Source organism: Cyclopterus lumpus, chromosome 5 (genome assembly GCF_009769545.1).
Source record: "Cyclopterus lumpus isolate fCycLum1 chromosome 5, fCycLum1.pri, whole genome shotgun sequence".
Lineage (NCBI taxonomy): Eukaryota > Metazoa > Chordata > Actinopteri > Perciformes > Cyclopteridae > Cyclopterus > Cyclopterus lumpus.
The window spans coordinates 767,501-787,500 of NC_046970.1; the positions used below are offsets into that span (position 1 = coordinate 767,501).

A 20,000-nucleotide genomic window follows, 5' to 3' on the forward strand; every position below is an offset into this window, starting at 1 on the left:
AGTGGGCGGAGTTGGAGAGGGCGTGGACGCCCGCGTCCGTCCTGCTGGAGACCCACAGAGACACCGGGTGGAGCGGCCTCAGCCTCCTCATGGCTTCCTGCACACGGGCAGAAGAACCAATACAAAGCTGTTTGAACCCTGTAAGACCCCTGGTTGTAATATTACACATTTACATAGTCAATGGGTCCTTTTGTCTTGCCTTGCAATGCTCTTGGATCCTAAATGTGTGTATAAGTCTGGCCATAAGGCCACGAACTCACTCTACCTGCAAACTTTCCTGGAAGCACGTCTCCTTGTTTCATTCAACTGGATATATCAACATTGAAGTAAATTCCATGAAATATTTTTGTGGGTGATTGTTAGAATATGTAGTTCATGTAAATACTGAGTTATTGTGGAATTAATGCATCACATTAGATTTTCAGCTTGTTGTGTCATTGTTGGTAGCTAAAATAGCATGTGCACCTTGCACACTACATGGAGACATTCCACTTCTTGGATGTTCAGATACAGGATAAATACTTACAGAAATATAATGTATTTGATGATTCACACTTTACAAATGGGTTATTTGTTATTTTAAGTTTAGACCAGATTTTAATAATGCTAAATGGGTTAGGGTAACCCTGACCTTATGTTATTTCTATGTTCGCAGTGAGATTTAGTCAAATGTTTTTTTATCTGGACTTTGTTGGTTTGCCCAAATATCTCCTTGTTACAATGTTTGTAGAATGCTTTGGAGGATGGTTGTTCAGGGAGAGGTGTACATGTTTTTGAATGTGGGGTTGCATGTATGGTGCATTGTTCAGGGAGAGGTGTACATGTTTTTGAATATGGGGGTTGCATGTATGGTGCATTGTTCAGGGAGAGGTGTACATGTTTTTGAATATGGGGGTTGCATTTATGGTGCATTGTTCAGGGAGAGGTGTACATGTTTTTGAATATGGGGATGCATTTATGGTGCATTGTTCAGGGAGAGGTGTACATGTTTTTGAATATGGGGATGTAAGAGTTCTGGGGGGGTTGTATTTTCCTTTTGTAAATGTAAGTAGAGAACACATTAGGCTAGCCAGACAGTATTGTGTGCCATCAGTGCAATGTATTGCCTGAATAGGATTAATTTGCATTGTAATTAGTTATACTTGAACATTCTCTAACTATTGTTTCCATTTCAGAATGCCACCAGCAAGGAGAGCTTTCTTCAGTGTCCAGGATGTCATTGAGGCTGTCCAAAATGGAGACAGCGATGTTGAGATGGAATCAGACACCAGTGATTCGAGTGATGAGGAAGTGGAAAAAGAAAATAAGAGACCCACTGATTGTCCAACTGAGGATGATGACAATAAGGACATTGAGCGAACCAACACAAGCCAACCAACTAAACTGACTGAAAAAGGATTTCATCAGTCCCAATACTGGTTTCTCTGGTCCGGATGTTTTCCTCCACACACCACTGAAGTACTTCCAGATGTTTGTGTCCAAAGACATGATTCAGGCTCTGACAGAAAACACCAATCAGTACAGCTTTCAAAAGACTGGAACAACTATAAACACAAACACCAAGGAAATGGAACAGATGATTGGCATGTACCTGAAAATGGGCCTGATGCAAGCGCCTGGGGTCCGTATGTACTGGGACAGACACGTGCTACCCACAGGTTTCTGATGTGATGGCACGCAACAAGTTCCAATCCCTGCTGACATCATTACATTTACATTCAGAGTCCATGATGAAGAAAGACAAACTGTAACTCAGACCATGGCTTGACTCATTCAGAGAGAAGTGCCTGCAGGTGGTACCCGAAGAGCACAACTCTGTGGATGAGATGATGATTCCATTCAAGGGGAAATTCAGCCCCATAAAACAGTATATGTGAGGCAAACCTCACCCATGGGGATTCAAATTGTGGGTCAGAACTGGAATCTCTGGCATGATCTGTGACGTTGATGTGTACCAAGGCAGTGTTGATGGAAAACGAGCCAAATCTGAACTTGGAATGTCAGGTGACGTTGTGATGAAGCTCGCCTCCACGCTTCCAGGAGGTCAGAACTACAAGGTCTATGCAGACAAATAGAAGTTCCCCATGAAATCACGCCGCTGGTACACTTACATCTTCTACATTATCCTCGCCGTGATCAACGCCTGGCTGCTCTACAAACGGGACTGCACAGCTCTCAAAAGTCCAAAGAAGAAGATGTTGAACAGGAGACTGTTTCAGGCACAAGTAGCTTCCTCTCTCATCCTGACAAACACAGCAAGGAGAGGGCGGCCATCTTCAGCCAGGGGGAGCCCTTTGACGTCGATGAGAGTGACACCTCAGAGACCTGTGACTGCTCAGAGAAGACTATCCCTATGGGGGTCCATCAAATGGGGTCCCAGGCAAGATGTAAACCACCAACCGATGGACATGGTGGGTCATTTCCCGGGGAAGACAACAAGAGGACTGCAGACATTGCGTGAAAGGATATTCGAATACGCTCTGCAGAAAGTGGAATCTCAGAGGAAAGGAACTGCTTTTGGGATTACCATTGCAAGTAAACAATGGACATTGATTCTTGGAAGTTTTCATCCTGTTTTGTATAACATTTTATCCAGTTTTTATCTTTTTTTTTACCATTTTCTTTTTATTCCAGTTTTTATCTTTTTAAAATAAATTATGATTCATAAAAATATGACTGTTGGGTGATTATTATTAATTAAATGTACTGTAGTGCTATGTAAGCAATACACACTCCAAATTAACCATTAGTTGTTTTGTGTATTTGTTCTGATGAAATTCTGCTACAACGTTTCCCTAAAAACTTACAAAAACATTTTTTTTAAATGAATCCTTCATTATCTGCATCAGAAGACTCTTACAACATCATCTGACTTAAAAAAAACAGATTTAGATATTATTTCTATGCTTGGGTCTTACAGGGTTAAAGAGCAGCTTCACACAAGGGGTCTGAACAGAACATATTGTGGTCCTCTTCATGCCTTTATTATATGAACTTTATTAAAGAGATGACATCATAATAATCTGCTGTATGAAAAGACAATATAGTATCTGAGCTACTTCCTCAGGGGGTATCAGGTGGATACGATCACTGTCAAGTCAAAACGTGTTGAACATCTATGACATGAGAAGGATTTGTGCCTCAGATGTTCTTCAAACATCCAACATGAACACTCTTCTGTATTTCTGACTTCAACTCGACCAACACGGAGCTTCTGGGCCATGAAGGGAGGATTTATGCATTTAGGTGTACCTAATAAACTGGCAACTAGCGAGCCTACCGCCTGTGTGATGTGTTGTTGTCACAACTGAACACACAGGAGCCTCCAGCAGCTCTTCTCTGGTCTGCAGGACTAGACGTGAGGACATAGGCATCAATCATACGACACCTTAATAGCAATAACACGTACCTCCAGGTGGTCCTGGACCCCCATCTTCCTCCCCAGCTGTTGGGGGGGCACTTTCACCGCACCACTACGGAAAGAATGATCCTCAAATAATAAATCAATATGATTAACTTGTGTGTGATGAACTGAGGTGGACGTCTCACCTGTAATGTGTTCCAATGTATTGGAAGAATATGACATAACGGGCAGAGTTGTGCATGATGGTCCCTCCAAAAGTTCTGCTGGATCACACTGCTCTGGATCCCAGTGCTCTGGATCCCAGTGATCTGGATCACACTGTTCTGGATCCCAGTGATCTGGATCCCAGTGATCTGGATCTCACTGTTCTGGATCCCAGTGATCTGGATCACACTGCTCTGGATCCCAGTGATCTGGATCACACTGCTCTGGATCACACTGCTCTCGATCCCAGTGATCTGGATCACACTGCTCTGGATCACACTGCTCTCGATCCCAGTGATCTGGATCACACTGCTCTGGATCACACTGCTCTCGATCCCAGTGATCTGGATCACACTGTTCTGTATCCCAGTGATCCGGATCTCAGTGCTCTGGATCACACTGTTCTGGATCCAGTGATGCGGATCACACTGTTCTGGATCCAGTGATGCGGATCACACTGTTCTGGATCCAGTGATGCGGATCACACTGTTCTGGATCCAGTGATGCGGATCACACTGTTCTGGATCCCAGTGAAGCCTCTGACGGTGAATCCCTGTGCGGTTGCTGCCGTGAAGGACTCGTGTTCAGGGACGGACCAGGATCCGGTCTCCAGCACGGAGCGTTGCCGGGGGCGTGGTTTCCTTTGTAGTCCGGAAGAGCCCTCTGTATGTAGTTCTCAGTAGTTGCAGACAGGGGGCCAAGATGGCCTCTCTGCATCCAACACGTCATAGGAGCTGAAGGACACATGTCTGTGCTCACGCGCAGCCTGGATACGTGCGTTCTGCACGTGCGCACGTCTGTGACGTCACTGCTCGTACTATAAATGAGAACGCACGAGAACATGAACGTTAGGCACAACGCTTCATGATGATATTCAGGAGGAGGACTCGGGCGCTTGTTGATGACGTCACGATCCACCGAGGCGGCGCGTCACGTGCGTGTCGGCGTCCTGATATGATGAGAGGATTATGACACGTGACAGTAAATCAGACATTACAATCTTATTTATTCTTTATTGCGCAATCTACCGCCATACATCTGAGATGAATCTCAAATACAATAAATCACCTCAGATATGAAACAATAAACAATAAGCTTTAGATGCTCTGTATACACTTACGTTTCCTTTATTATTTAAATTCTCAAATGTCACTGCAATGCTATTTTATTGTATGTGAACATGTTTGCTGCTCCCATGGGGAAGAATAAAGTAATAACCTATATTTATCATATCCTAAATAGATTCAGATATTCCTCTTCCAACTCAAAATTGTTGGAAGCTCTGAAGCCACTTGAGAATATCAAAATGTATAATAACAAGTGTGTTGAAACTGCCACGTGTTTTATGGGTTTATTTGGCCTATTAATCTGGGCACATTATCGAGGAGGAAGCCCATATAATGACCAATGGAGCCCGGGTCCCTGTCACCCCCAGGACTACCTCCTCTTCTTCCTCCTTCCTCCTTCCTCTCTCCTCCTTCTTCCCCCTCCTTCCTCTCTCCTCCTTCTTCCCCCTCCTCCTCCTCCTCCACACACACATGTCACTTTAACTTAAACACACATGTCACTTGAAACACACACCTAAACACTTTAGCGTTATTTGTTGTGTGAGCACTTTATCTTTATCTTTATCTTAATACACACATTGCCCTGTTGCTGTCGCGTTGATTGTTGTTTGTCATTTCTAATGTTGCACCTTCCCCCAAAAACAATTCCTCGTTTGTGTAAACATTCCTGACAATAAACGGTTTCTAGCTTTTATTGTGTTTTAGCAGAATAGCCTATAGTTATTATTAAAACTACTTTTTAAAATATTAGACCTACTCATATTCTCTCTTTTCTTGATGTTATATGAACATGGACTGTTTATTGTAGATACACATCACCATTGTTGTGTTATTAGGGTGATGATGGGAGTGTGTTCTCATGACTCCTCCTGCGGGCACGCCGTGACGGCGGCTGGTCACTAGGTGGCGCTCTCCGCCCCGTTCCGTCCCCGGTGTCCGCGGTGCAGCTCCGCCTCTCGCCTGACTCTGCCGCGCACGGAGCTCCCATCGAGTGTCACGGTGCCACCGGGAGAGGCGACGGACAGCTGCGCGTCAGGGAGCCACGATCCGCCCGGTTCGAGCCACATCCCGCCGCGGGCGATGCCATCGGCGCACTGAAGTGGGGACAACCGAGAAAACGCCAACATGACGGTGGACTTTGAAGAATGTATCAAAGACTCCCCCCGATTCAGGTACGCTCCAAAGATGGCACACCTTCTTTACGCATGATCGTGTCCACGATGGAGCCGGACGCGCTGCTCGTGTGTGTGTGTGTGTGTGTGTGTGTGTGTGTGTGTGTGTGTGTCCGCGGTGTGTAAGCCGACTCCCTCCTGTGGGCACCAGCATGGCGGGGCTCTCTCAATTTGGGATTTTATTTCATCTTTTCTCAGAATTTTTTTTGGGGGGGACATTTGGTTGTTTATTAAAACGTTTATTTGCATTGTGATTAATTGCTGTAAGACACGCGCGTGTCAGTGGCTCAGTTGTATGTTTGAATGTGGCTTGACACGTTAGCTCAGTGCGTGAGAGGGACGCGCGCACTGAGGATCCATTTTGCTTCAGTGTCAAAATGAAAAGTGATTTCCAGCACGCGTTAATCAACCGTGTGTGTGTGTGTGTGTGTGTGTGTGTGTGTGTGTGTGTGTGTGTGTGTGTCTGTGTGTGTGTGTGTGTGTGTGTGTGTGTGTGTGTCTGTGTGTGTGTGTGTGTGTGTGTTGTAGGAAGGTGAGAGTGTGTGATGGAGGCACCTGTGTGGGGGAACCAGCAGACAGGTGGTGGTGGGAGGAGATGCCCAGCAGCAAACAGGAGTTAGGGGTGGTATCCTGGGCACAGGTCCAGCTGGAGGGTTGTAGCCACACTCGGTCCACATGCTCGTCTGGCTCTCCTGAGCAGATTAGAAACCAGCAGAGGAGCTCAAGACTGCATGGAGGCCAGGCCTGTGATTCACTAAGGAGGAGCCGGGTGAGGGTTTAGGCTCTATCTTCGGTCCTGTTTCTCTGTGTTTGTCGTCTTGTTGCTTCCCTCTTCCTCTTCCTCTTCCTCTTCCTCTTTCTCAGACACAACTTCTCTGGCTTGTTGTGCGACTGACCGATAGTTTGAGATTGGAGTGATAAAGCAGGCAGTGGAAGGACAGAAAAGGGGCTTAAATCCCACCTCAGGGATGGATGGCTGTGCTCCACCTGTCTGTGTTCAGCCTCTAGTGCTCCGCCTGTCTGTGGTCAGCCTGTCTGTGGTCAGCCTGTCTGTGTTCAGCCTCTAGTGCTCCACCTGTCTGTGGTCAGCCTCTAGTGCTCCACCTGTCTGTGCTCCACCTGTCTGTGGTCAGCCTCTAGTGCTCCACCTGTCTGTGTTCAGCCTCTAGTGCTCCACCTGTCTGTGGTCAGCCTCTAGTGCTCCACCTGTCTGTGCTCCACCTGTCTGTGTTCAGCCTCTAGTGCTCCATGAAATGATGTTATATTTAGTCCTTTCATTGACGACACAGTTATGATGGCGGTATTAATATGCATATGTGGGTGTGAGCTGTTGCCTAGCAACGGCTGCAGTAAGTGAGACAAACGGCAGCTCGGAGAAAAGAGGACAGATAATTTAAGAATGGGAGAGGAGAGTGGGCGCTTTGACTGGGTGCCGAACCGAGACCAGAAGGTCTACGTCATACCTGTCATGGGTCAGTCGGGTCTTCATCGGTGCATGTTTTAGAGCCATGAGTGTAGTGACTGGTTCTGTACTGCATGTCTCCATCTCCAATCCACGGCATATGATTCAGACTAATAATAAAATCACTGGTTCTGGAAAAGCAAATGTTTCTTCTCGGTTCCGTGAGAGTACAGGTGAGGCTTCACAGATCCAGCCTCACCTGTCTCCCCCACACAGAGCACCTGCATCAGGCTGGTGGAGGGAGCCAGCCTTCAGGAAGTGACCGGTGGACACACAATGTTGTGTTGCCAAATGTGAGACACAACCTGTAACGGTCTCCTTCAATCAGAGGGTCGGTGGCTCGATCCCCTTCTCCGCTCGTCCATGTTGACGTGCACTGAACCCAAAAGGTGTGAATAGTTAGTTAGTGCTGATGGGCAGGGGGCAGCTTGCACGGTAGCCCCTCCCATGACGGTAGCCCCTCCCATCAGGGTGATTGACATGTGGTGTTAAAGAGCTTTGAGTGGTCGTAGGACTAGAAGTCTGTTTACCATCTTATATTTGACATTTCATACAAACCAAAGTTTACCAGGTTTTAAATAAATTTGATATAAATTCAAGACAAAAAAGTGTAATTGGTAAACATTTCCTTGTCAACTATGAAGTCATCATAAAGCATTATAGTCATTTATAGTCATGAATCATAGAATCTGGTTGAAGCTGTGTTGCAGCAGTCAACTGAATTCACATTGACGAGGGATTACTTCCTAAAAAACCTTCTTCACTTCTGTGGCTCATAAATCCTCAACAGGGAATCATTTCCCAGACAACTGGATGGATGAGTTCCACTCGTCACCTTCATATCTCATGGAAGTTGCCAAACCTGCATGGCGTTGCCTCAGACCGTCTCTTCCTGGTTGCATGTCGGAGCATGAAGCCGCCTGAAGAATTGACATCACTACATTTTAAAATCACACCTTCACAGATGTTTAACTCTTTCATTTATCGGACCATATCTGAGCACTATTCCCTGTTCAAAGGTTATTTTAGATGAATTATCACGTTCCTGCACTCTATGTGCAGCCCCTAAGGACTAACTTCCTGTTCCTTCTCTCCTTCCCTTACTCATGAATACAAGGTGTTACTGCTCGTGCTGCTTCCAGCCCTGAAGGGTTCTCATGAAGACGTTCTCCGGAAGTCCAAGAACCTTTGAAGTTCAGTGATCTGGATTTGGTGGTAGATTTGAAAGCATGATGTAAAATGGGGCTTACATGTGATTTCCTACATTATCTTAAAAGCACGTCTCCATTTATTGGGTAAAGAGGCCCCGCCCCCCCACGCTCATATAGGCCTTCAACACAAACACACCAGCGGCGTGCGTTGTTGTTGCTGCAGGAGGCGGTTCATGGCGACCTTGAAACGGAGCAAAAGGAAACGCATTAAAGTGCTGAATGAGAAGAGCGGCTGTAGGAGGACATGAACGTTGATGAACGTTGGTGAACGTTGGTGAACGTTGGTGAACGTTGGTGAACGTTGGTGAACGTTGATGAACGTTGATGAACGTTGGTGAACGTTGGTGAACGTTGGTGAACGTTGGTGAACGTTGATGAACGTTGGTGAACGTTGGTGAACGTTGATGAACGTTGGTGAACGTTGGTGAACGTTGATGAACGTTGGTGAACGTTGATGAACGTTGATGAACGTTGGTGAACGTTGGTGAACGTTGATGAACGTTGGTGAACGTTGGTGAACGTTGGTGAACGTTGATGAACGTTGGTGAACGTTGATGAACGTTGATGAACGTTGGTGAACGTTGGTGAACGTTGGTGAACGTTGATGAACGTTGGTGAACGTTGGTGAACGTTGGTGAACGTTGATGAACGTTGGTGAACGTTGGTGAACGTTGATGAACGTTGGTGAACGTTGGTGAACGTTGGTGAACGTTGATGAACGTTGGTGAACGTTGGTGAACGTTGGTGAACATTGGTGAACGTTGGTGAACGTTGGTGAACGTTGGTGAACGTTGGTGAACGTTGATGAACGTTGATGAACGTTGATGAACGTTGGTGAACATTGGTGAACATTGGTGAACGTTGGTGAACGTTGGTGAACGTTGGTGAACGTTGATGAACGTTGGTGAACGTTGGTGAACGTTGGTGAACGTTGGTGAACATTGGTGAACGTTGATGAACGTTGATGAACGTTGGTGAACGTTGATGAACGTTGATGAACGTTGGTGAACGTTGGTGAACGTTGGTGAACGTTGATGAACGTTGGTGAACGTTGGTGAACGTTGATGAACGTTGGTGAACGTTGGTGAACGTTGGTGAACGTTGATGAACGTTGGTGAACGTTGGTGAACGTTGATGAACGTTGGTGAACGTTGGTGAACGTTGATGAACGTTGGTGAACGTTGGTGAACGTTGGTGAACGTTGGTGAACGTTGATGAACGTTGATGAACGCTGATGAACGTTGGTGAACGTTGGTGAACGTTGGTGAACGTTGATGAACGTTGGTGAACGTTGATGAACGTTGGTGAACGTTGGTGAACATTGGTGAACGTTGATGAACGTTGATGAACGTTGGTGAACGTTGATGAACGTTGATGAACGTTGGTGAACGTTGGTGAACGTTGGTGAACGTTGATGAACGTTGGTGAACGTTGATGAACGTTGGTGAACGTTGGTGAACGTTGGTGAACGTTGGTGAACGTTGGTGAACGTTGATGAACGTTGGTGAACGTTGATGAACGTTGATGAACGTTGATGAACGTTGGTGAACGTTGGTGAACGTTGATGAACATTGGTGAACGTTGATGAACGTTGGTGAACGTTGGTGAACGTTGATGAACGTTGGTGAACGTTGGTGAACGTTGGTGAACGTTGGTGAACGTTGATGAACGTTGATGAACGTTGGTGAACGTTGGTGAACATTGGTGAACATTGGTGAACGTTGGTGAACATTGGTGAACGTTGGTGAACGTTGGTGAACGTTGATGAACGTTGATGAACGTTGATGAACGCTGATGAACGTTGGTGAACATTGGTGAACGTTGATGAACGCTGATGAACATTGGTGAACATTGGTGAACGTTGGTGAACGTTGATGAACGTTGATGAACTTTGATGAACGTTGATGAACATTGGTGAACGTTGATGAACGTTGATGAACGTTGGTGAACGTTGGTGAACATTGGTGAACATTGGTGAACGTTGGTGAACGTTGATGAACATTGATGAACTTTGATGAACGTTGATGAACAGCTTCTTCCAGCCGGCGCCCTCGACTTTCTTTAGGAGAAAACCTCTTTGAGACATATCAGTCTGTTATCTTGAATAGGCTTTTCTTTGAAGGTCAAACTATGTATTCATGCTCAGCTGAGCCCCACGTGGACCGGATGTGTTTATCTAATTCCTTTGCTTTAATCCACTATGGTGGGTCTTACGCAACAGCAGAAGTTTATGATCAAAGTGTTTTTTAATCTGCACAATGCAGCCAAATAGAGACCTAAACTCCATTCCAGATCCATCTATGTTACCTTAGTGAGATGCATATACTTCGCAGTATGTATGGCATACATATAGTAACATATATTAGTGTGGTCTAGACTATTCAATCTTATTATTATTATTACTTTTATCTTAGGATACCAGCGCTGCAGCACCAGGATCAGGGAGGCAGTGAGAGCTTTTAGTAAACTCTCCCCAGGGAAGCAGCCGTTTAACCACCATTCACCTTTTAACCTCTCAGTCAATGCAGAGCACCGGGCTCATCAAAACCTCTGGTTCCCCATCAGTCCACATGAATATTTTAACCTCTCGTAACCGTCGCGTCACAAAGATGATGCAGAATATAAACTTCTGGTTCCCCATCAGTCCACATGAATACTGTAGTTCCCAGTCTGAGTAACGGTGGAGGCCTTAGTGGAACGCTTCCACTGGGAACCTTCTTTCATGTCTCAAGCGTGACACATGGTGGTTACTTCAAAGCAGCCGTGTGAATGGAGATGTGGCGTTAGTGGGCGGGACCAATGAGCTTACTGGTTTGGTACCATTGGTCCTGCCCAGCCCTCTCTGAGATAATAGATAATAACAGATGCTTGTGGTGCTCGTTCTCTCCTCACTGCAGACCAGGTGAACAAAGAGGGCGGCCCCACCCTGTTGGCTTCAAACCGATGATGTCACACATTGAGAGTTTTGAACAGCAGCGGAGCCAGAAGCTGCACATGTAATCATTGTGGTGGTTTCTGAGCTCACTAATCTTCCTCACTTGAGATCAAGTGTTGACCAATAAACCGGCTCTGAAGATTGAACCAGACCTCCATCACATCAGGAAGGAGGAACAGGGAGTTCTGCCTCTTCAGAACCTCTGAACCTTTGAGCAATCTTCAACAACTTGTTTGAATGTATAACGGCTCTTTTTGTTGCTGCTGATCTGATGCTGTTGCACGTGCATGCATACATGTGTGCATGTGTTCATATTCCCGTCTAGTGTGATGCGTTCATGAGCGCATCCTTCAGCACGTGGACGCTTCCACTGAATCCACGTGTTGCCGACAGACCCAGAGATGAAATAGGCAGGAATCACACGCTATATTAAAGCTCACACTATATTAAAGCTCACACACTATATTAAAGCTCACACACTATATTAAAGCTCACACACTATATTAAAGCTCACACTATATTAAAGCTCACACTATATTAAAGCTCACACACTATATTAAAGCTCACACGATATTAAAGCTCACACACTATATTAAAGCTCACACGATATTAAAGCTCACACAATATTAAAGCTCACACACTATATTAAAGCTCACACGATATTAAAGCTCACACACGATATTAAAGCTCACACACTATATTAAAGCTCACACGATATTAAAGCTCACACTATATTAAAGCTCACACTATATTAAAGCTCACACGATATTAAAGCTCACACGATATTAAAGCTCACACTATATTAAAGCTCACACTATATTAAAGCTCACTTACTATATTAAAGCTCACATACTATATTAAAGCTCACACTATATTAAAGCTCACACACTATATTAAAGCTCACACACTATATTAAATCTCACATACTATATTAAAGCTCACACTATATTAAATCTCACACACTATATTAAAGCTCACACACTATATTAAATCTCACACTATATTAAAGCTCACACTATATTAAATCTCACACTATATTAAAGCTCACACAATATTAAAGCTCACACTATATTAAAGCTCACACTATATTAAAGCTCACACTATATTAAATCTCACACACTATATTAAAGCTCACACACTATATTAAATCTCACACTATATTAAAGCTCACACTATATTAAATCTCACACTATATTAAAGCTCACACAATATTAAAGCTCACACACTATATTAAAGCTCACACTATATTAAAGCTCACACTATATTAAAGCTCACACGATATTAAAGCTCACACGATATTAAAGCTCACACAATATTAAAGCTCACACACTATATTAAAGCTCACACGATATTAAAGCTCACACACGATATTAAAGCTCACACACTATATTAAAGCTCACACGATATTAAAGCTCACACTATATTAAAGCTCACACTATATTAAAGCTCACACGATATTAAAGCTCACACGATATTAAAGCTCACACACTATATTAAAGCTCACACTATATTAAAGCTCACACACTATATTAAAGCTCACACTATATTAAATCTCACACTATATTAAAGCTCACACAATATTAAAGCTCACACACTATATTAAAGCTCACACGATATTAAAGCTCACACACTATATTAAAGCTCACACGATATTAAAGCTCACACAATATTAAAGCTCACACACTATATTAAAGCTCACACGATATTAAAGCTCACACACGATATTAAAGCTCACACACTATATTAAAGCTCACACGATATTAAAGCTCACACTATATTAAAGCTCACACTATATTAAAGCTCACACGATATTAAAGCTCACACGATATTAAAGCTCACACTATATTAAAGCTCACACTATATTAAAGCTCACTTACTATATTAAAGCTCACATACTATATTAAAGCTCACACTATATTAAAGCTCACACACTATATTAAAGCTCACACACTATATTAAATCTCACACACTATATTAAAGCTCACACACTATATTAAATCTCACACTATATTAAAGCTCACACTATATTAAATCTCACACTATATTAAAGCTCACACTATATTAAAGCTCACACACTATATTAAAGCTCACACTATATTAAAGCTCACACTATATTAAAGCTCACACGATATTAAAGCTCACACGATATTAAAGCTCACACTATATTAAAGCTCACACTATATTAAAGCTCACACGATATTAAAGCTCACACACTATATTAAAGCTCACACGATATTAAAGCTCACACACTATATTAAAGCTCACACTATATTAAAGCTCACACTATATTAAAGCTCACACGATATTAAAGCTCACACACTATATTAAAGCTCACACTATATTAAAGCTCACACTATATTAAAGCTCACACGATATTAAAGCTCACACAATATTAAAGCTCACACACTATATTAAAGCTCACACTATATTAAAGCTCACACTATATTAAAGCTCACACTATATTAAAGCTCACACGATATTAAAGCTCACACACTATATTAAAGCTCACACTATATTAAAGCTCACACACTATATTAAAGCTCAGACAGACACACACAGACACACACACACAGACACACACACACACACACACACTCACCGTTGTTTATCTGTGAATCATTGTATGACAATCTTACAATGTTCCTGTGAAAAGACGCATTTAGCCGCGTGTTTCTCACACACACACACACACACACACACACACACACACACACACACACACACGTGTTGTGTTGGCTCTCCTTAAAAGAACAACCCAACTGGTTCAACCAAGCGGCAGATAGAAGATAAAGAGTGAGAGCACATTTCATCCCTCCTTCTCCCCTCAGTAAGTCCTCACACTTCTTCATCTTGACTTCCATCCTGCAGGTGTCCTCCTCCTCCTCCTCCTCCTCCTCCTCCTCCTCCTCCTCCTCTTCTCCAGGGTTGTGAACCGATGCAGGTGTCCTCCTCCTCCTCCTCCTCCTCCTCCTCCTCCTCCTCCTCCTCCTCCTCCTCCTCCTCCTCTCCAGGGTTATGAACCGATGCAGGTGTCCTCCTCCTCCTCCTCCTCCTCCTCCTCCTCCTCCTCCTCTCCAGGGTTATGAACCGATGCAGGTGTCCTCCTCCTCCTCCTCCTCCTCCTCCTCCTCCTCTCCAGGGTTATGAACCGATGCAGGTGTCCTCCTCCTCCTCCTCCTCCTCCTCCTCCTCTCCAGGGTTAAGAACCGATGCAGGTGTCCTCCTCCTCCTCCTCCTCCTCCTCCTCCTCCTCTCCAGGGTTATGAACCGATGCAGGTGTCCTCCTCCTCCTCCTCCTCCTCCTCCTCCTCCTCCTCCTCTCCAGGGTTATGAACCGATGCATGTGGACGAGTCTGTCTTCTAACAGGAAGGAAGCGTTATGGCAGGAGGGATGATGGAGAGAAGGATGGATTGATTGGGTGGAGGTGGAGACTCAGAGGTCTCACACATTAATGCACCGACTGTCATGAGCACCGTGCACAGCTGTCAACAGGTGGGTGCTGCTTGGACACCCTGAGGTGCCCCATGGTCATGCAGCTCACTGGGAGGAGAGACGCTGTGTGTTTCCTCCCACTGGCTCACATCTGGGATCCAGCAGCTGGCTCACATTGGGCTCAACTTTCTCCGCCGTAGTTTCAGTTCTCTGATGTTTTGTGTAGTTTTCCTTCACATCCACATTTCCTCTTCTTCGACCCTCTCACTCTTCTCTCTCTGTGGCTCCGCCCACGTTCCTGTATCCCAGGCGGTGAGGAGGAAGCTCAACAGAATCTGTAACTTCCGGTGTCTTTAGTTTATTTAAAGCTAATCTTCTCACTTCGTTGTAACCTGCTGGAGCCGTCGCTGGTTCCCCTGCAGGCCGTGGACACAGGCCGGCTGTGGGTTGGGCCACCTGCCGATCCTCACGCCCAGAGAGTGATTGACAGGAGAGGGGGAACACGGACCGCTTCACTCTCTGGTTACGTCCTTCAGCTCGCTGGAATCCTTTGAAACCAAATGAAAACATTCCCATCTGCCGTGTCAGCACTTTCTTGGATCATTCCTGCCCACGCAAAGTCTCACACACACACGTACACACACACACACACACACACACAGGGAGATGGCGACACACACACACACACTCCTTCCATTTGTGGGATGGATTGCCCGTCGCATCAGAACAGCTGCAGCAGTCACCATTCTGTTATGTGTGTGTGTGTGTCGCCATCTCCCTGTGTGCGTGTGTGTGTGTGTGTGTGTCGCCGTCTCCGTGTGTGTGTGTGTGTGTGTGTGTGTGTGTGTCACCGTCTCCCTGTGTGTGTGTGTGTGTGTGTCGCCGTCTCCCTGTGTGTGTGTGTGTGTGTGTCTCCATCTCCCTGTGTGTGTGTGTGTGTGTCGCCGTCTCCCTGTGTGTGTGTGTGTGTGTGTGTGTCACCGTCTCCCTGTGTGTGTGTGTGTGTGTGTGTGTGTCGCCGTCTCCCTGTGTGTGTGTGTGTGTGTGTGTGTCACCGTCTCCCTGTGTGTGTGTGTGTGTGTGTCGCCGTCTCCCTGTGTGTGTGTGTGTGTGTGTGTGTCTCCATCTCCCTGTGTGTGTGTGTGTGTGTCGCCGTCTCCCTGTGTGTGTGTGTGTGTGTGTGTGTCACCGTCTCCCTGTGTGTGTGTGTGTGTGTGTGTGTGTCGCCGTCTCCCTGTGTGTGTGTGTGTGTGTGTGTGTCACCGTCTCCCTGTGTGTGTGTGTGTGTGTGTGTCTCCATCTCCCTGTGTGTGCGTGTGTGTGTGTGTGTCACCGTCTCCCTGTGTGTGTGTGTGTGTGTGTGTGTGTGTGTGTGTGTGTGTGTGTGTGTGTCTCCATCTCCCTGTGTGTGCGTGTGTGTCGCCATCTCCCTGTGTGTGTGTGTGTGTGTGTGTGTCTGTGTGTGTGTGGTTTTGGCTGCAGGGAAAGGAGGTGAAGGCTCAGCTGAATATGAAGCATTACTTTGGACAAGAGAGCAATAGAGAGTCAGAGCTCAGCATCATGTTTCCACGGCGGTGAAGCAATAGGCATCAACGAGTAGAGGTTCTCTAAGACGGTTCTCTAAGACGGTTCTCTAACACGGTTCTCTAACACGGTTCTCTAACACGGTTCTCTAAGACGGTTCTCTAACACGGTTCTCTAACACGGTTCTCTAAGACGGTTCTCTAACACGGTTCTCTAACACGGTTCTCTAACACGGTTCTCTAAGACGGTTCTCTAACACGGTTCTCTAACACGGTTCTCTAAGACGGTTCTCTAACACGGTTCTCTAACACGGTTCTCTAAGACGGTTCTCTAACACGGTTCTCTAACACGGTTCTCTAAGACGGTTCTCATCGTAGGACGGCTGAAGCAGAACTGAGTCAGTCTGCTTCGGTCTCTTTTATGACCATAAAGTAAGTATGATGCACTTTGAGTGTAACGGCGTATGTTCCAGACGTCCGGCCTGGTTTGTTTCTCCAGCTGTCTCAGAGTGAGTGTGTAAGACCACCCCGTGTGTGTGTGTGTGTGTGTGTGTGTGTGTGTGTGTGTGTGTGGACCCCTAACTAACCCTCGCAGTACCATTAGGCTTTAACGATGAACTTTTACCATGAATAGAATATACATGCATCCTTTTAATAAAAAACAACGACATTGCATGAGAGCTCCAGTCCGGGGGCTGGCTCCCGTCCCAGCATGCATTGGGTGAAAGGTGTTCACACCTGGAGGACCCTCAAACTCTGTAATGATATTATTAATATTATATTTAATTTCTATTCTCTTCGGTCCCACATATATGTGCATTTGAACCTCCTCCAAGTTTAAGTGACTTTTAATAATATAATATGAATATTAGCAGGAGTAAGATGGGCAGATCCTCCATGATGAACAGTTGTAATAACACAAAGTTAACGGAGGAACACTTTTAACATGTTACAGTTTAGAAATAATACAAATATAATTACAGAACTACAACCTTGATGGTGATTTTCTAGCTAAATGACTGTGACACTCCAATTCATAAACCTAAGAGTGCATTGAGAGAGAATATCATAAACAGTCCTGTTTGTGCCAGTGAACCAGGACTAAAGCCAGGAACCCAAAAGCAGACCCAGATCACATGAGTGAGATCCACAGGATGCAAAGCGCATCTCTTCTCTCACATCACACCATGAATACAACAAGTGTGTTCAGCTCTGCTACTGTAGGTTAGCGTGGGCAGAGGTATATAATGAAATATTAACACGTTTCCACACTCAGCCATAAACTATTCACGTGAACCTCTTGGACGACTTCCTGCTTCGTACCCTAAAAGAAAAACTGCAGTTTACAGTCCTGTTAATGTAGCTACATAATAAAGTCATATAATAATCAAATAATCAGACGTGGACTCACAGAAGCCTTTCAATCACCATCAAGACAATAAGGAGATCAAAATAATATCTCAACATCAAGCGAATGAATGAATTAAACTGATTGAATCCCATTGAAAACAATAATAATAATAATACATTGTTGTGTTTCACTTTCAAAGAGAGAGGATACATATTAATATTACATTTAATGCCCAGCATTTAATTAATTATACAATCTTCTATCTGAACATGTTCTGCAAGTCACCACATGAGATCAGGTTCTGTGTGTGTGTGTGTGTGTGTGTGTGTGTGTGTGTGTGTGTGTGTGTGTGTGTGTGTGTGTGTGTGTGTGTGTGTGTGTGTGTGTGTGTGTGTGTGTGTGTGTGTGTGTGTGTGTGTGTGTGTGTGTGTGTGTGTGTGTGTGTGTGTGTGTGTGTGTGTGTGTGTGTGTGTGTGTGTGTGTGTGTGTGTGTGTGTGTGTGTGTGTGTCAGGCCGTATCTCCACCAGACATCCTTGAAGAGTCACATTGTCTCCTTGTGGAGTGCAGTTTGCTTCACATGTAAAGTTGATCCATATCTGGCTTCTGCTCTTCAGTTATGGAGCAACATTTTACAAACTGGTCTCATGGTGTATGGAGACGGTCCTACTCTCTGTAGATATACGTTTAAGAGGGCCTTGCTCATCTTCATTGTTGGTTTTCAGTGAGCGCTGCCATCTTCCATCGTCCTCAAAAGCCTGTTCTGATGGAAAGAAATATCCTAAAGGATAACATGCACTTTCCTTCTGTTTGAGTTCACGGCTGCAGGCGTGTGGGTGCTGTGATGCAGCGCTGGGTTCCTCAGTGCCATCACAGCACCATAATACCTCTGGATGTAATGTAGAGTCGTGTGCTTTTAGAAATGATAGAGAAGTAATACCATTGAACATTGTTCGTCTTTACAAGAGCTCATAAATGGGAGAATGTGTTCCTCCGATGTGAAGAGGCAGCTGGATACACATTCAAAACACACTGACTTCACTTCATGGGTCACAATCTAAAGACATACTGAGCATCTGTATACTGATGCTGCTCCTTTGTGATCAGCCCAGCTGCACTGCACAGCAGCCAATGAGGAGCTCCCGTATCCACGGGTCTCTGAGGGAGCCATGCATTCATGTCCTCACAGATGGGATGTAAACATTTAGCTCTGGTCTCAACACAAGACTGAAGATACTCGGCAAGTCTGTCGCACACTTTGTCTCCTGGACTGGAGGGAGGATGATCTCCCACAGCGCCGCCATCTCTGTACTTCACCGCTCCTCTGTTGTCCCCCTCAATCAGCTGGCTGTCAGTTGGATGGGTGCAAAGAGGCGAAGATGCAAAGATGCAAAGAGGACAGATGCAAAGAAGACAGAGACAAAGATGCAAATAGGGAAAGAGGCCAGGAGAAAAGAGGCATAGAGGAAAGAGGCAAAGATGACAGAGGCAAAGATGCAATGAGGCCAAGAGGCAAAGAAGACAGAGGACAAGGGACAAGGAGGCAAAGAGGACAAGAGGCCTGGGAGCAAAGAGTGTGTAGCCCTCATGAGGTCTTCCTGTTGCTCCTGCAGGCTGCATGTGTCAGTGAAGGTTGGAGAGGTTGGAGCGGGGGATGAGCGTGCAGTCCTTCTCATGCTTCCTGCTGCCTTCACTTAGCTCTGCTGAGCCGTCGCAGTTCCTCAAATCTCAACGATGATGCACTGCCATGTGGCATCGTTCCTATTCTTGATCAGATTCATCTTCCAACTATTTCTTTAACCCCCTAATTTGAGAAGATGAGGCCCGTCATTTAAACTATGTGGGGAGTGAGTCTGTGAGCACACATTCCTCCGAGAGGAGCATGATCAAACGAGCCCTCCAGCCCCAAATGGTCCAACACCAAAACTCCCAAATCCACCCAGGCCACAGCTCGACTCCCGGGTCAGAGGCTCCAGGCGGTGTGGGCCCAACTCGAGCTGCCTTCAAATTAAAAACCTTTCAGGGTACGAGCTCAGCTAGCGTGTCTCTGGATGTCGGATAAGGTGCCTTGTGGTGGCTTCTTTTCTTCCATCCCTTCTTTTGCAATGTTTATATTTCTCTTGAGTGAATATGAACCAGATCTAGATGGCTTTCCACTGGCCAACAGAAGGAGCCACAACATTGGAGACCCGGGCGGTGGAAATGAGGCCTCTACCAGGAGCTACATTAAGAGAGCTATTTCAACTACATTTATGTTGTGTTGGTCTTTAAAGAGGAGCA

At 45.2% G+C, this 20,000-nt stretch overlaps 2 protein-coding genes across 6 annotated transcripts in view; one reads left to right on the forward strand and one right to left on the reverse strand.

Moving 5' to 3' along the window:
- pusl1 (pseudouridine synthase like 1) overlaps positions 1–4,312 on the reverse strand; it is an 11,260-nt gene extending 6,948 nt beyond the window's left edge. Inside the window, exons 1-3 of one of the 3 annotated variants that reach the window (XM_034533430.1) lie at positions 3,550–4,312; positions 3,410–3,473; positions 1–97 (exon numbers count right to left, since the gene is read on the reverse strand). The exon at positions 1–97 is cut by the window's left edge and continues 91 nt beyond it. In XM_034533430.1, the coding sequence (XP_034389321.1) occupies positions 1–97; positions 3,410–3,473; positions 3,550–3,605 (217 nt within the window). In that variant the 5' untranslated portion in view covers positions 3,606–4,312. Of the gene's footprint in view, positions 98–1,591; positions 1,722–3,409; positions 3,474–3,549 lie in introns of those variants that run through there. The other 2 variants (XM_034533431.1, XM_034533432.1) reach the window with 2 other exon arrangements.
- Positions 4,313–5,580: 1,268 nt separating this feature from the next.
- LOC117730889 (arf-GAP with coiled-coil, ANK repeat and PH domain-containing protein 3-like) overlaps positions 5,581–20,000 on the forward strand; it is a 41,560-nt gene continuing 27,140 nt past the window's right edge. For all 3 annotated transcript variants that reach the window (XM_034532945.1, XM_034532942.1, XM_034532944.1), the window contains exon 1: positions 5,581–5,807. In XM_034532945.1, the coding sequence (XP_034388836.1) occupies positions 5,761–5,807 (47 nt within the window). In that variant the 5' untranslated portion in view covers positions 5,581–5,760. The remainder of the gene's footprint in view (positions 5,808–20,000) is intronic.